We start from the raw sequence: 14,277 nt of genomic DNA, 5'->3' as shown, positions 1-14,277 counted from the left end.
AATTTCTTATGAACAAGCTTAGTCCAAACTAGGTTATGCTCACAGACCACAGCAGCAAGTTTACCAAGACTGGTTTGGAAAGGAACCTTACTGGTGTATCGTATACTATGATGGAAATTTTTAAGATGGTTCGAGAATAATATCGGTCATGTAGGACATGAGACTACTAGCCAAACAAGACTGATTTCATTATCAGTAAAAACTGGTTCAACCCAGCTAAGTGAATAGAACTGGACAGACCATGAAATAAAATGTGGTCTATGTTTTTTATAACAAACTAAATGAATCTTGGTAGTTAGTTAAAAAATGTCAATATATCCAATTTGGATAGGATACCCAATAGAATCATTCCGAAAAAATGGGAAATGAAAGAAAATATTCAATTGAGAAATCATATCAAATTCAAATTTAAGAAATGACATTTGATCGGATTCTGATTTAGATTCAGATACACAGGAACATCCGACGAGATCCATATTCGAATCAAATTTAATTTTGAATAAATATCATATATCCAATGCTCATGCATTTAGAGAATATGCCCGATTTGGTTCAAAATTCGGTTTCAAATTTGGATATGAATGTAAAACTCAGATTCATATTGTAAAATGGGATTTTTGATTTGGATTCAAATATGATTGTTTTTTTGTTTGTAATCAAATCTGAATATGTAAATATCCAAAAAACACAGATGAGTTAAGAGTATATTCAAATCAGATCTAAAGATTGTTCACCAACAAGTACAAATAACTCGCTAGAGAAATGACAGCTTGTGGTATGTAGATGCCTAGGGCTAGAAGTAGGTTTTGTGGCCACAAAGGTGTAATCTCGAAGAACGACTGCATAACTAGAAGTTCATTCGATAGAAGGATAATTTTTATTACAGTTTTTGTGTACTTTCCTTTTTACTGACATGCACAATGTCTTAACATTGTGAAGTATTATTAGAGCGCACGAAAGCACAATGGCTTGTTAGAATGAAGTCTAAAAATATATAGAAAACCACAACTTAAAAGTGGGTAAGAGTGACAACATCGCAGAAAAAAGGCCACGACATAAAGGTACCATAAAAAAAAAAAGAAAGACGAGGGTCATTTGTCAAATGTTGCGGATATTTTCGTCATACTGCATTCGTCTCCCCACAGGCAAAGTTCAACGGTCGAACATTTAAAACGGTCAGCTTGGTACGCTCGTTTGAATTTACAAATTGAAACCAAATTGGCTCTCCTTCTTCTTTCCGCCATCCAAACAAAACTAAGAGCCGCAGACGCTTTCGCCCTTCCGTTTTCCTCTTCTTCTGGAGGCCATCTGTGACCAGGAAATCGAACATTCCGATGGAAACAAGCGCTTTCCAGATGCCATCTGAAGTTTTCGAGTCGGAAAACGTTTACCCACTCCCTCTGTCCCACCACCCACCTGATTTTTTCTCAGGCGAGTGCGACGAGGAGTCTATGGATTTGATGCTATGTTCTCATGGTTCGAGATTTCTGAAGCGTGGGTTCAATCATATGGATCTGTCAGGTTAGTTCTTCTTTTGTTTATTCCTTCACCTTTCACTAAGGCTTCAAATCTCTAACGACTAATTGTGAGGGGTTTTTCCTTTATTTCTTGTGTAGAGTCAGAGGGGTTTTTGATGTTTGTAAATGCTGGTGGTGGAAAGATTCAAGGGTTGAACTGTTCGGAAGATGGGTTTTTCAAAGGGGGGGACATCATGAGGACGGAAGAAAAGATCATCGAAGGGGGAAGCTCACCAAGCATATACCAATGTGCAAGATTTGGGAATTTCTGTTATGTCTTTGACAATCTTGAGCCAGGGGAGTATTTCATTGACCTCCATTTCGCGGAGATTGTGAACACAAATGGGCCTCGCGGGATGAGGGTATTCGATGTCTTCGTACAGGGAGAGAAGGCAAAATATCCTTTCTTGTCCACCTTAATTTAACATTTTCTTTTGCATACCATATTCCGTCCGACTGATTTAAGTGCCATTTGACGAATTTCAGGCCCTTGCGGCACTCGATGTATATTCATGTGTGGGGGCTAACAGGCCTCTTCAGGTTGTAGATATTAGGGCAGCTGTTGCTCAACATGGGGATGCGATAACTATAAGATTTGAATCCGTGATTGGGAGTCCTCTGCTGTCAGGAATTTGCATTAGAAGAGCGCCAAAATTGCCTGGTATTTATGAATGAGTATGGATTACAACGTCTTTCCTTGCAATAATTAAGCTACAAACTAGGCTAAAAGTTTGCGCCGTTTGCAGCTTCTCTCATCAACCCCAACTATGTCGTTTGCAATAAATGTTGCGCACAGGTGGAGGTTCCTGCGAATCAGGTAACTAATCCGTTAATTGACGTTAACCTTTTCATTTTAGGGAAAATGGCAGCAGCTTAACGGTCTTGAAAATCTTGGCTTATAGATTAAGGACAGGAGCTTGGCATCACTGGCGAAATTGGAGAAGAAAAATCAGGAGCTGGTGAATCAATACAAGCTTAAAACTGATGAATGCTATGAAGCCTGGATGATGCTTTCAGAAGCAAACGACAAACTCGAGAAGTTGCAAATTGAATTGGAGAAGAAAACATTCCAGTTCGATTCTCAAGGTGATCTTACAGCGAACACACATAGATCTGTAGTCTAAAAGGGAATTACTAATTCAAATTCCGTTCGTGCCTTTTTTTTTCATGTCTAGATCATGCTCTTGAGGTGAAAGAAGCAATGTTCAGGGAGGCTATTGAAAAGTATGAGAACGGAAAGAAGTTTTGGACGAATTCCATTGACAAGTTAAAAGAGCATATTCAGGTATCTATCTTTCTCTATCAGTATGCTGCTTGATATTAGTCCTTTGGAATTATGTATGGAGCCCTTCGGATTGGGTAGACGAATGTCGCTGATTGTATTTGAAAAGGTCCTGAGGAGGGACTATGTCAATCTATCGGAGGAAGCTCACGGGTGCGCAACATCCATCCCTGATCTAAACAAAATGACCCATGCAGTTCAATCATTGGGTAGGTTCAGGTCACCGTACCTACTTGTTTTCTAGATTTCGTTTTGTTTTTGCTTGTTGCCTCATGTTCATAAGAGGAGAAGTTGCGGTTTTCTATCCATTTTATGTAAGCTTGGTGATCCATATCTCTTTTCCATTGCAGTCAGACAGTGTGAAGACCTGAAAATGAAGTACAGTAAAGAGCAAGTGGAGAGGAAAAAACTTTATAACAAGGTTCTTGAAATTAAAGGCATGTTCTTTTTCCTAAAGCCCATACTTTTTTCTCCTCTTTATCCATGTTAAACTCAATATACCCTTGCATGATTTATTCCAGGGAATATAAGAGTCTTTTGTAGGTGTCGCCCATTGAGTAAAGAGGAGATTTCTTCGGGTTCAGTAATGGTGGCAGACTTCGAAGCAGCCAAAGAAGGTGAACTAGGCATAAACACTGGTGGTGGTGGTACAAAGAAAACCTTCAAGTTTGACAGGGTTTATACTCCTAAGGATGATCAAGGTTATCAAATAGTTTGTCAATTTCCATCACATAACTTGTCAATTTCCATTTCCAAGTACCATCATTTTCCTGTAAACACTGACTTGCGTGTTGTATGGCCAGTCGATGTGTTTTCGGATGCTTCTGCACTGGTTGTGTCTGTTCTAGACGGCTACAACGTCTGCATCTTTGCGTATGGCCAGACTGGTACAGGGAAGACTTTCACGATGGAAGGAACTGAACAGAGTAGAGGAGTCAATTACAGGACCTTACAAGAACTTTTCCGAATTGCAAACGAGAGAAGGGAGACCGTCAGCTATGAGATATTCATAAGTGTCCTTGAAGTATACAATGAGCAAATACGTGACCTACTCGATCCTGCACCTTCGTCAAAAAAGTACAGCCTGAATACTGAAAAAATGGCATAATTTCATTAATAATGTATAGAGGATCAAAGTTCTGAAATTTTCCTGGTACGATTGATATTTGTGGTTTTGTCTAGGTTGGAGGTGAGACAAGAAGCTGAAGGAGTTCATCATGTACCTGGAGTTGTGGAGGCCAAAGTGAACAACATACAGGAGGTCTGGAAGGTGTTTCAATGTGGGAGCAATGCCAGGGCAGTTGGGTCCAACAATGTCAACGAACACAGTAGCCGATCACACTGGTTTGCATCAGTCCGTGTGGCTATCAGTTCACTATAATATGCTATGTCTTATTAAGTTTTCTATTTCTTTCAGCATGATCTGCATAACGGTAAGGGCAAAAAGTTTGATGAATGGCGAGTGTACCAAGAGCAAGCTTTGGTTGGTCGACTTAGCAGGCAGTGAGAGACTAGCAAAAACGGATGCACGTGGGGAACGGCTTAATGAAGCTAAGAACATCAACCGTTCACTTTCAGCTCTTGGAGACGTGATTTCTGCCCTAGCTACCAAAAGTAGCCATGTCCCATTCAGGTACTTATCTAATACATTTGTGGATGAATGCATCCATACTTCAAGTCTTAAATATTTGATTGATTATTTGCAGAAACTCCAAGCTCACACATTTGCTGCAAGACTCATTAGGTACTTTTCCTATTTGCTTATGCATATATCTTTCCAACTTTGTATTACTATCAGAATTGACATCTATTTGACTCAAAATGGCATGTGCTGTAGGTGGCGACTCAAAAACCCTGATGTTTGTCCAAATCAGCCCATCAGATAAGGATTTGGGTGAAACATTGAGCTCACTGAGCTTTGCTGCTAGAGTTCGAGGCGTGGAGCTAGGCCCTGCGAAGAGGCAGGTTGATGTTGGCGAGCATCAGAAGCAGAAAAGCATGGTTGGTTGAGCATTTCCTACATCCATCTGAAACTGTAGCCTCCTGAGCATGCAACTAAGTTGTTGTTTTGCGTTGGCTTCAAATGCAGCTTGACAGAGCAAAACAGGAGTTGAAACTCAAGGACGACTCCGTGAGACAGTTAGAAGAAGGTTGTCAGAATTTAGAAGTGAAGCTTAAGGGGAAAGAATTACAGTGTAAGAGCTACCAAGAGAAGGTATGTATTAGTAAAAATATACAGTGTGTGTACATATCAATACTGCATCCGTAATTGGTATAGTAACATCACACTTCATTCTTGGTGCAGATCAAAGAACTAGAAGGGTGTTATGATTTGAAAATCAAGGAATTTCAGAACCAGTTAGAGAGGCAGAGGTTGCAGTTTGAAGAGATTTTGAAGGACAAGGATGGAATTTGCAGAACCCTTCAACAAAAGGTTCACTAGATACCATGATTGTAGTTTCTTTGACATTTTAAGACTTGTCCATGATTGTCGTTTCTTTCACAACTTAAGACAACATATCCTGATATAAGTTTATAACAAAGGATTTATATGTCTGTGAAGGTCAAAGAGCTCGAGAGCAAACTAAAAGAGCAGCAACAAGGCTCCAGCACCCCAATGGCAGCAGAACTGCTGAAATGTGAAATAGACTCCTACGTTCTAAGGAGCTCAGATTCATTAAACCGACCAGCAAGCCGTGATAGACATTCACAGCCAGAATCCATTCTGCTGAGAGGAGCTGATTCATTACAAGAAATCAAAAGGAAAAGAGAAACTAAAATGGGCCCTGTGGATTCTGAGAACAGCATTCCTCTAACAACATCATTACTAGATAAGAAAGCAATTCCATCAGATATAAAGAGGCTTAGGCAGATTGATTCATCAAAAGCTTATGGAAGGCTATCACGAACATCAAGGGGAGGTACCCAAAAGGTGGTCTCTGCGAGTAAGCTACACCAAGGAGGATGGAGATAGCAACTGTAACGATAAAGAAGTCTAAGGCTGCATTACACTTATAGCAGACTAATAGTAACTACCATTAAAGTTCAAAATTGTCTACCTTTATGTTGTTGTAGACTAGTTCAGTCGCTAACCAATACATGATGATTGAGTTGCAAAGAAATGCATTTTTCCCAAATGCAGTTTAGTTTACACGGGTTACATTGTTTAGAATGTAATGACTTGTGTGTACTGTATTGCTAACTAGCAATACATGATGATTAAGTTTAGTACTGATGCATTTGTAGTAAGCAATCTGTATCTTGACTTTGCTTCCATATGTAGTCTAGCTTGCAGATTCCTTGTTCAGAATTTCAGTATTAGTTTATAAGTTATTTCTAGGTAGAAGATTGAGTTGACAAACAGTGTATTTTTTGAAATGTTCTTTGTCTCACTTTGTTCCTCTGTGAATGGTGCTCCTCCTTTCTTTGGCCACAAAAAAAAAAGAACAAATGAATGCTTAGCCTTGCGTGGAGTGTTATATCCAATGCCTCTCTCTCCGTCTCTCGGTCTGGTCCAGATTTTGGATCTGCCTAACCTAAATTTGCCTATAAAAAGCAACAATGACAATAATTATGGGTTCACGTTTCTTGTCCATCATACTCTGTGATTGGTGTTGTTCACCTGACTTGGCCAGGCTTATCCTAAGCCAAAGCCCATTCTGAAACATTTTTCTCAGAAAATGGGTTTCCATTTCCTACTGAACACCGGAAGTATACACTGAAGAACGGTGAACCGATCAGCAAGCAAAACCAGCTTCTTAGGTGGTCTGGTATTTTACTTGAAGAATGAAACTGAGACACAGAACATCAAGTGGTTGAGAAGATGACCATCTTGCTTAAGAAAATGTTGAAGGAGAAGGATGCTCACACTACTAATATGACATTCTGTGGTGTTTGGTTGTCCCACAATCAAAAGCATTTGGTGAAATCCGTCAATCACAGCAGCATATAGCTGCTTTGTATCGCAGTTACATTGGTTCGTGATTAAGCCATTGGACGCAGAAACCTAGACGGCTTAATAGCGATAAAGTAACTACGAGAAGACCAGAAACCACTTGCTGCATGATGAGTTTATCCCGTAGGTGGTGAAGTCCAATCATTCAACTCGAAGATTCTATACGCAGTCCTTTAGCCTGGAAGGCGGAACTCTTGCTCTTAAAGATGAATAAAGAACTTGAGCTTCGAGGAAGAGGCCTTTACGCAATGCCACCTCGTTCAATTGACAGATCAATTTGTGTTACTCCGGAAACCAATTTGCCTTGGATTTGACGCTGTGCCGTTAAACTAATTACAGAGTCTCATGGATGCGCACCGTGTGGGCTTTGTTTATCAGGAAAACAGGGGGCGCTTGAATCTCATGAGCGCTAACATCTGCTCCAACTAGAAGAAGATGTAGGCCTCAAGATTGAGGGCACTAGTGAATCAGGTCTCGTGTTCGTCCCCGACCACAATGAAAGTGCTTAGGTGATTGAAATGACTAAAATGCCTATGATAGAAGAAAAACTTTAAAATATAAAACTTATATACAATGACTAAAATGTCCTCAAGGCCCATAGTTTAGCTGCAGGGGCAGAAACAAACACTATGTGGACAATTGCCTACACAGACCTACAAAAAATTATTCTTTTCATATTAATATTTTTTTTTAAAAATTCTCATGTACATATTGGTGCCCATTTAAAAAATTTTAATTTTTGTAACTAATGCCTAATTGCTAGAATTTTATGGTTCAGCTCTTGCTTAGTTGGTTGGACTAAGTATATGTGAAAAGACATGTCTGTAATTCGATTTAAGTGCATTTTATGTCTCGGTATATTAAGGTGGTGGAACATAATACCTAAGTTAATGGGTGCATATTGCCATTGCTGATGTCAATACAGCGTAAAACCCGACATATGAGCTTCTTTGCTTATTAACCTCTTGCTCACCCAAAATAATCAAAATCAAAAACTAAAAACGGCCAGTTGTGACCTTGCCCAGTAGGGTGCCAATCATGGGGTTTTTTTTTTTTTTTTTTGCTGTTGAGCGTGTGAGGTGGTAAATGCCATGCAAAGTTCTATGTCAGTAACATAATAACTTCGAGTTTCTTTCATGTTATTTAGTCAACATGAAAGGCAAAATGATAAACATTTTTACATAAGAAAGGGAGAGAACACACGTGATGACCATTGCAAGTGGGTGTAAAATTTCATTGGATACGAAGTTCCATCTGATGAAAATTGATGACTCTCCCTTCCTCTTTCTCTCTATGTCATGTGATAATAATTAATTGAAGTTGGGTTCTGTTGTTTGAAGTGCCAGTGCTCTCTCTCTATCATACAGAAAATAATCATTTGCAATTAAGTTTTGCTGCTTCGAATCTCCAAAGAATGAAAAGGATATGAGAGAGAGAGAGAGAGAGAGAGAGCATCATTGTCATGTCCACGAGACTCGAACTCCATTACTGACTGCGGCTTGCATTAACTCGTCCCGCCTGCGTTAGGATCAAATACAGATTCTATGTGGAAAACACAAAAACCACAACCCAAATTTTACATCTAACCAAAATCAGATTTTTCAGTCAGGATTGGATATCTATTTTTACACACCAAATTCATATCCAATTCCAAATCCAATTTCTACTACTTAATTCAAGTTGGAATAGGTTGCGGGATTCTGTCCAAACTACAGGCAGAGTTATAATTTTTAGGCTAAGGGGCATTCTTTGAAAAGTTTTCATGCCCTAAGGGGAACCAGTATATAAACATTAACAAATAGTTGACAGCATCTTTACATAAATAAAAAAAATTGGTGGACTGGTGCGGGCAGTTAACAACCCCATGTAGCTCCGCTACTGGTTCAAACCATTGACATCCCTATCGGTGTCATGTCACGTGTTATGGCTCTTCTAGTAGAGAGAACAAGACAAGAGCGAAGCCACAAATTTGTGGCCGAGGGGCAATAGTAGTTAAGTTTTAGATTTTTTAAAAAGTAAAAACATGTAAATGAAGAAAATAGCGATGAGACATCAATGTAAAGATGATCAATTTTTGTGAGTCTGTATAGACAACTGCCCCCACAAGTTCACACACTAGCTTCCGCCATATATATATATATATATATATATATATATATATACATATATATATGTCATGCAGCCAAAGCTCGTACTAAACAATAGAATACCATTAATGTTTAACTCTGACTCATTTTCATCAAAACTGCAGGTTGGCCACCAGTGGTCGCAGAGGACGTAAAGTTATACGTCTCTGTTTGATTTGAGATATCGATACGCTCTTAGTAACTGAGGCTTGGCAAAGAAAGCGACTGGCGTTCTTGTACTCTTCCATAAACCCGTTGTTCACCAATCTAGCAGCTGCTCACTTCTTCAATCGAAGCTGTCCTTTGTTCACACTAATCAAGTACGTAGAAAAGGAAAAATGAAAGATACGGTTCGGCTGGTCTCGTGTTTCAACAAGTGTTGAAGAAATCGGGAATTCTGCTGAGAATAAAAGCAAATATGTATAAAAAATAATCAAATAGCGATTTTTTTTTTTTTTAAAAAAAGATGATAACGAAAATAGTTAATAATGTATGAATGCCAAGCTTTCATTTTGTCCTTTGAATGTGCCGCTGAGACCACTGCCCGCTTTATTTGCCTTTTTTTTTTCCAAACTCAGTCATATAGAAAGTCCTATATTTCTCAAAAACATAAGACTAAGAATAGTGAACTGTCAATATATGAATCAAATTTTATGAGTTCAGCGAAGGTTTTATCTGGCATCAATGGTAGTCATGGGGGTTTTAGTCTATAGATTTTTCTTTTCTTTGTTAAAAGAGGCTGGTTGTAGGCAGGGTTCCAAATGGATTAGATCTAAGGTGAGTATTCTATACTTGTTTTCTGTTGAATAAAATCTGATTGAAATCCAACGCTATAAAATCTGTTGAACATGGCTGTACTTCATAAGAGAGAAAGCAATTGGGTACTTCTTTGTCGTGGTTTGAGGCAGTACGTCCCTATACATACTTTAAAAGAAAAAATAGATGTTAAAAAAGAAGATTTTACAAGGTTATGTTTGTTTCACTTCCGTAGTAATATGAGAGATCGCTAAGATTTCAGATCCGTGGATTTCAGATCCGTGGATTTCAGATCCTACCGTCCGAATCAGACATGCAACCCCATACAATCATCAAACTGCATAGAAGCCTGCCATCACTACCCGTGCATGTGCTAATATCAACCTGCAAGCCATGTTATTAACGTTGCATGGCTTCGTTTCAGCCTATATATGCATCACATGGGCCCTTTATTGATATAGAATAGAAGGCTGATAAGAGTTTATATATATATATATTTTTCATGTTGATATGAATATTTTAACTTGATCTTTTTAAGTAAAAAATCAAGGCAATAAAAGACTTCGCCATATCCGTGAACAGCGCCCGTACCCATAGCACTGCTTGCCAGTGTGCCTGAAAACTTCGTTGGCCGAATAGCGCATACAAAAAAAAATAAAAAATGGAGGAGATCTCACAAGTTGGTAGAAGAGTTTACAACCGACAGCAGTTGTGGAAGAATGCAATCCATGCCAACCAAAAAAAAATAAAAAATATTAATAATAAATAAAGGCTAAACCAGTGTCAAGAAATGATCGTCCTGTGTAACGCGAATTCCCAGTTTTCAATCTGCATCGAAAACAAATACGCGAGTTCCATTCCCATATAAAACAAATTTAGTTTTTACTGCTGTTATCTGCATCAATGCAAAGAATCAAGAAAAGGAAGAGAAAGAAGACCAGAGAAAGACGAAGAAGGTCGTTGAGTACTGGGAACTAGCTAGGCGAAGTAGGAACAGCACACAAACGACGAAGGAAAAGGAAGTTGCAGCCCGAAATAGAAGAAAAATAGAGACAAGGAAAGAGCAAAAGGCTGAACGATTTGACAAATTTCTTCTTTATTGCTAGCTCAAGACGAAAGAGAAAAAGAAGGTAAAAGGAACTTCTTAAGAACCAGTCTACTAAACCAACAACCGACAGAAAGAAAAGGAAATTAAAAGAAAGCTAAACCGAAAAAGAGAAATTTAAAGAGCAAATTCGAAAACTTTTGACAAGTCCGTACCTATCAATTTCTTCTGCACTTTGCAAAAACAGTATATGTCTTCTTCTGGATTTGTTTCTTCCACTAAGGCAGCGAATTATACTGATGGAAGTCATCCCACGAGCTCCAGCTCCCAAAAGGCCATTCATTCGTCGTCTCCCTTGTCTCTTCAATGTTGCTTCCGTTACTGGAAAGCTCATTACTTCTCTGATAGTTTGGGTTCTCAATGCTCGGTTTCTGTGAATGTTGATGCTGTTGATCAAGCCCATGATGCGTCCCGATTACAAAGCCGCTCACGGTCGTCTCCTTGTGCTGCTGCCCTTCCGCCAGCAGCATCGCCAGACGTTGCTGCTGCAACTTCCAATGAAGATCTGCGTTCATGGCGCTTAGTGACTCCATTGAAGCTGCCATCGTGCTGTGCATGTTCTGCTGGGAGTCCATTCCACTGAAAGCCCCACCGCAGAGACTAGTCCCACCATGCCTTACTGAACTGGCAGGAGGGCATATCAAAGTAGATGAATTCACCCTCGTAGAAGATGAGGAAGAAGAAGAAGAAGTAGGTGGAAGAACACCAAAGGAAGGGAACTGGTTAAAGGCACCAGGTTGAGGCCTGATGAAGGGCAGTCCAGGAACATGAAAGTCCATGGAGGATGAGGAAGACAAGCCATGGAACAGTTTCGTGGTGCTGCTTTCCGACGGATGGATGAGAGATGAGGAAGAGGTGGAGGAGGATGAGAGTGGGGAAGTCACTCCACCGGCAAGCTGAGTCCTGGAGTCCTCTTCGGCGACGGTGAGGCTCCTCTGAGAAGAGGAGCTTGGCCCGGAGGAAGCCCTGGTTCCGCTCCTCTTGTTCTTTCTGCACCCTCCACCTATTGGTACGTTCCTCAGAGCACCGCCTTTGGTCCAGTAACGCCTGCACGTCTTGCAGAAGTGTCGGGGCTGCGCCAGGCTATAGTTATTGTAGTAACAGAACTTGGTGTTTAGCGAGTCGCAGCGCGGGCACCTCAGCGGCTCCTCCGGCGGCCTCGCTGCCGGCCCAGCTCCCTTCCTCTCCCCTCCTAACTGTTTCGCCACCATGGCTCCGCCTCCGCCTCCTTGCATCTTCCGTCCGGAGTAAATTACAAATCGACTTCTTCTTCCTTGTTAAACAAGAAAACCCAGTTAAAACTGACTTGGTTGTGACTGACACGAGGTACACTTGTGGTACAGAGCGGCCTCCTTCTAGAGATTGGGGGTTTCTAGATTAACGTGCGCCAGTGATAACAATGGAAGCGAAGGGAGACAATTAATGGATGTGATGGATCCTGCGTTTCATGGGCGGGGAAGATGAAGAGGCAGAGGACAACAGAAAAGAATCTTGTCAAATAGAAGCCGCAGAGATTGTTGGTGGCTGCAGAGACAGAGAGAGGCTACAGACAGAGGAGAGGAAGGAAAGCCACCAGGCAGGCCTTCTCGGGTCCTCTGCTGTTTCTGCAATGCTACCACCCTACTGGTCTGGCCTTCCCTCTCCTTATTGTGTAGTCGGCCTGCAAGAACTGCAACCCCAGGATCGCCACGGTACGTGAGAGAATAGACGGTTGAGATGCTGCTTACAGGTCGTCTTGAACGGCGACGAAGCCTCTCGGTTCATCTCTATCTTTCTCTGCTGTGCCTCGAACGCGCGATCGTGAAAAGTCGGCAGCATTCTGGTCGGACAAGAAAAGCCGCAGCTGGCTGGCGTTAGTGCTCGAAAGCATGCGGTGACGCGTAGGCGCGGGAGGAGATACGTCGCCGGACACTCCCAAACTGCCCTCCGGTGTCTTCTCTTGTCAATTTTCCCCTCGAAGCAAAACCTGCATTTAAGGCACCAGTTGGAGGTTTCACATGAATGATTTTTCTGCCACCAGACTCGCTTTCCCTCACAATCAATCTGGGAAATCTTTAACATCTTATTATTACGTCGAACATGAATTTTCAGGTGTTGCATGACATGATTTTAATGCGAGACCCCTTCCTGGCAGTTTCCAAGTTCCAACAGGATGATGATCTGATTTTCCCGGGTGAATTTGTTACTGGTTGATGAAGGAGCCCAAATCCCTACCGTTCTCCTCCTCTGCAGTGTTCCAATGAGGAACCAAACGCTCCCGAAGTCGGTTCATTACAAAAACATTTGGAATATGGAAGTTTTGTTTGAGATTATGATCAAACATTTCTCTAAACAAAAGATAAGATGCACAAGGACATTGGGTTGTTTAGTAAGGGGCATTTTAATATTTCCAATCCCGAATTCTGGGGAGCTTTTCCTCTGCAAAATTTTCAAAGAACAACTTCTTGTAGGTAATATTTTTCTTTTGACATGAGATTTTCTCTGTTGACTTTAGAACATGAACCTGCACGCCTTACAATTTCATGTGCTTCCAATCCAAAATATAAAAAAACTTCTCTGAAAGCAATGATGAGGAGAATCACGTTTTAGAATTTTGGCCTCTGTTTCCTCGATTTCCGATTGGGATGTAAACGCCTTCTTCCAAAATTCGATTTAATGGGACCCTGGAGACCTCATTTGTTAATTTTATTTTTTAAATGAGCGTTGTCAGAAGAGAGGTAGAAATGTTAGACAGGGCCCCACTGACCGGGAGGGAGGGGAAGGTGGGCTCGTGAGGGCGGGGCTTGATCCCCGTGACCGTTCGGACAACACCCCTTTCCCTCCCCTTCCTTTGCACGAGCCCAGTGCTCTTCACACTCTCACAACGAGTCTGCACGTGTTGGGGCCATGAGCTGCTTTCGTGCCCTCACTTGTTCCGTTTATTTTCATGAAGGCGAACTAGGTTACTTATTATTTACGATAAACCACTTGGCGTTACACCACATAAGACCGCCTTTTTTTTTTTTTTTTTTTGTTTGAATGAACTAGGATTCTTGGAGGTGCAAGACAGTATCCTTGTATTAAGGTCAAGTTTTTTGGTGCTTGACTCAAACACATGCCTTGTGAATTTGAGATATTTTTCTTTTACAATCTAGAGGGTCAGTGCCTAGACCAAGCCAAGAGGCTGCCAAGAAGTGTCGTGTCATGGGTGTCTCATTGCCGGATGAAATACACTAGTAAATGAGAAGTTTTAATAACATTCGACGCAAATATACAAAGCCAGGCGTTGCGATTTCTTTGTATTTTTTTTTTTTTCATATACGTACTCCTTCGTTAGCCACAATGTCAGAGACGTGCGCCATATTTTTGAGGAGACTCCCGTTCGAGGACCTCCTGCTGATAACCATCGGATAGGTCACCGGATGATTGTTCAACTACTCGGAAACCCAAATAACAAATATAGAATGACGGGTCGGGGAAACGACTATTCACCTGCATTCTCGTCGGAGTCCCCCTTGGTGCGTAAGGGGGAGTAAAGTTTTAAGAAAAAAAAAATA

General features: G+C 40.9%; 2 protein-coding genes across 2 annotated transcripts; one reads left to right on the top strand and one right to left on the bottom strand.

The window, feature by feature from the left end:
• Positions 1-1,223: 1,223 nt before the first annotated feature.
• LOC116251662 (kinesin-like protein KIN-14R) lies at positions 1,224-6,165 on the top strand. The gene is made up of 17 exons (XM_031626047.2): positions 1,224-1,521; positions 1,617-1,909; positions 2,004-2,178; positions 2,264-2,334; positions 2,420-2,603; positions 2,693-2,802; positions 2,909-3,008; positions 3,150-3,236; positions 3,321-3,500; positions 3,603-3,876; positions 3,982-4,143; positions 4,217-4,432; positions 4,506-4,543; positions 4,637-4,800; positions 4,889-5,014; positions 5,105-5,233; positions 5,363-6,165. Exons 1-17 carry the CDS (start codon positions 1,335-1,337, stop codon positions 5,771-5,773), a joined length of 2,907 nt encoding a protein of 968 aa, XP_031481907.1. The 5' UTR covers positions 1,224-1,334; the 3' UTR covers positions 5,774-6,165.
• Positions 6,166-10,796: 4,631 nt separating this feature from the next.
• LOC116251190 (dof zinc finger protein DOF5.7-like) lies at positions 10,797-12,659 on the bottom strand. Its single transcript, XM_031625303.2, has one exon. The coding sequence runs from the start codon at positions 11,974-11,976 to the stop codon at positions 10,960-10,962; it is 1,017 nt and encodes a 338-aa protein (XP_031481163.1). The 5' UTR covers positions 11,977-12,659; the 3' UTR covers positions 10,797-10,959.
• Positions 12,660-14,277: the final 1,618 nt, after the last annotated feature.

Source organism: Nymphaea colorata, chromosome 3 (assembly GCF_008831285.2).
Source record: "Nymphaea colorata isolate Beijing-Zhang1983 chromosome 3, ASM883128v2, whole genome shotgun sequence".
In the NCBI taxonomy this organism is placed as follows: Eukaryota; Viridiplantae; Streptophyta; class Magnoliopsida; order Nymphaeales; family Nymphaeaceae; genus Nymphaea; species Nymphaea colorata.
Note: the sequence above shows the minus strand (reverse complement) of the source record. Positions and strands in the feature narration are given on the sequence as shown.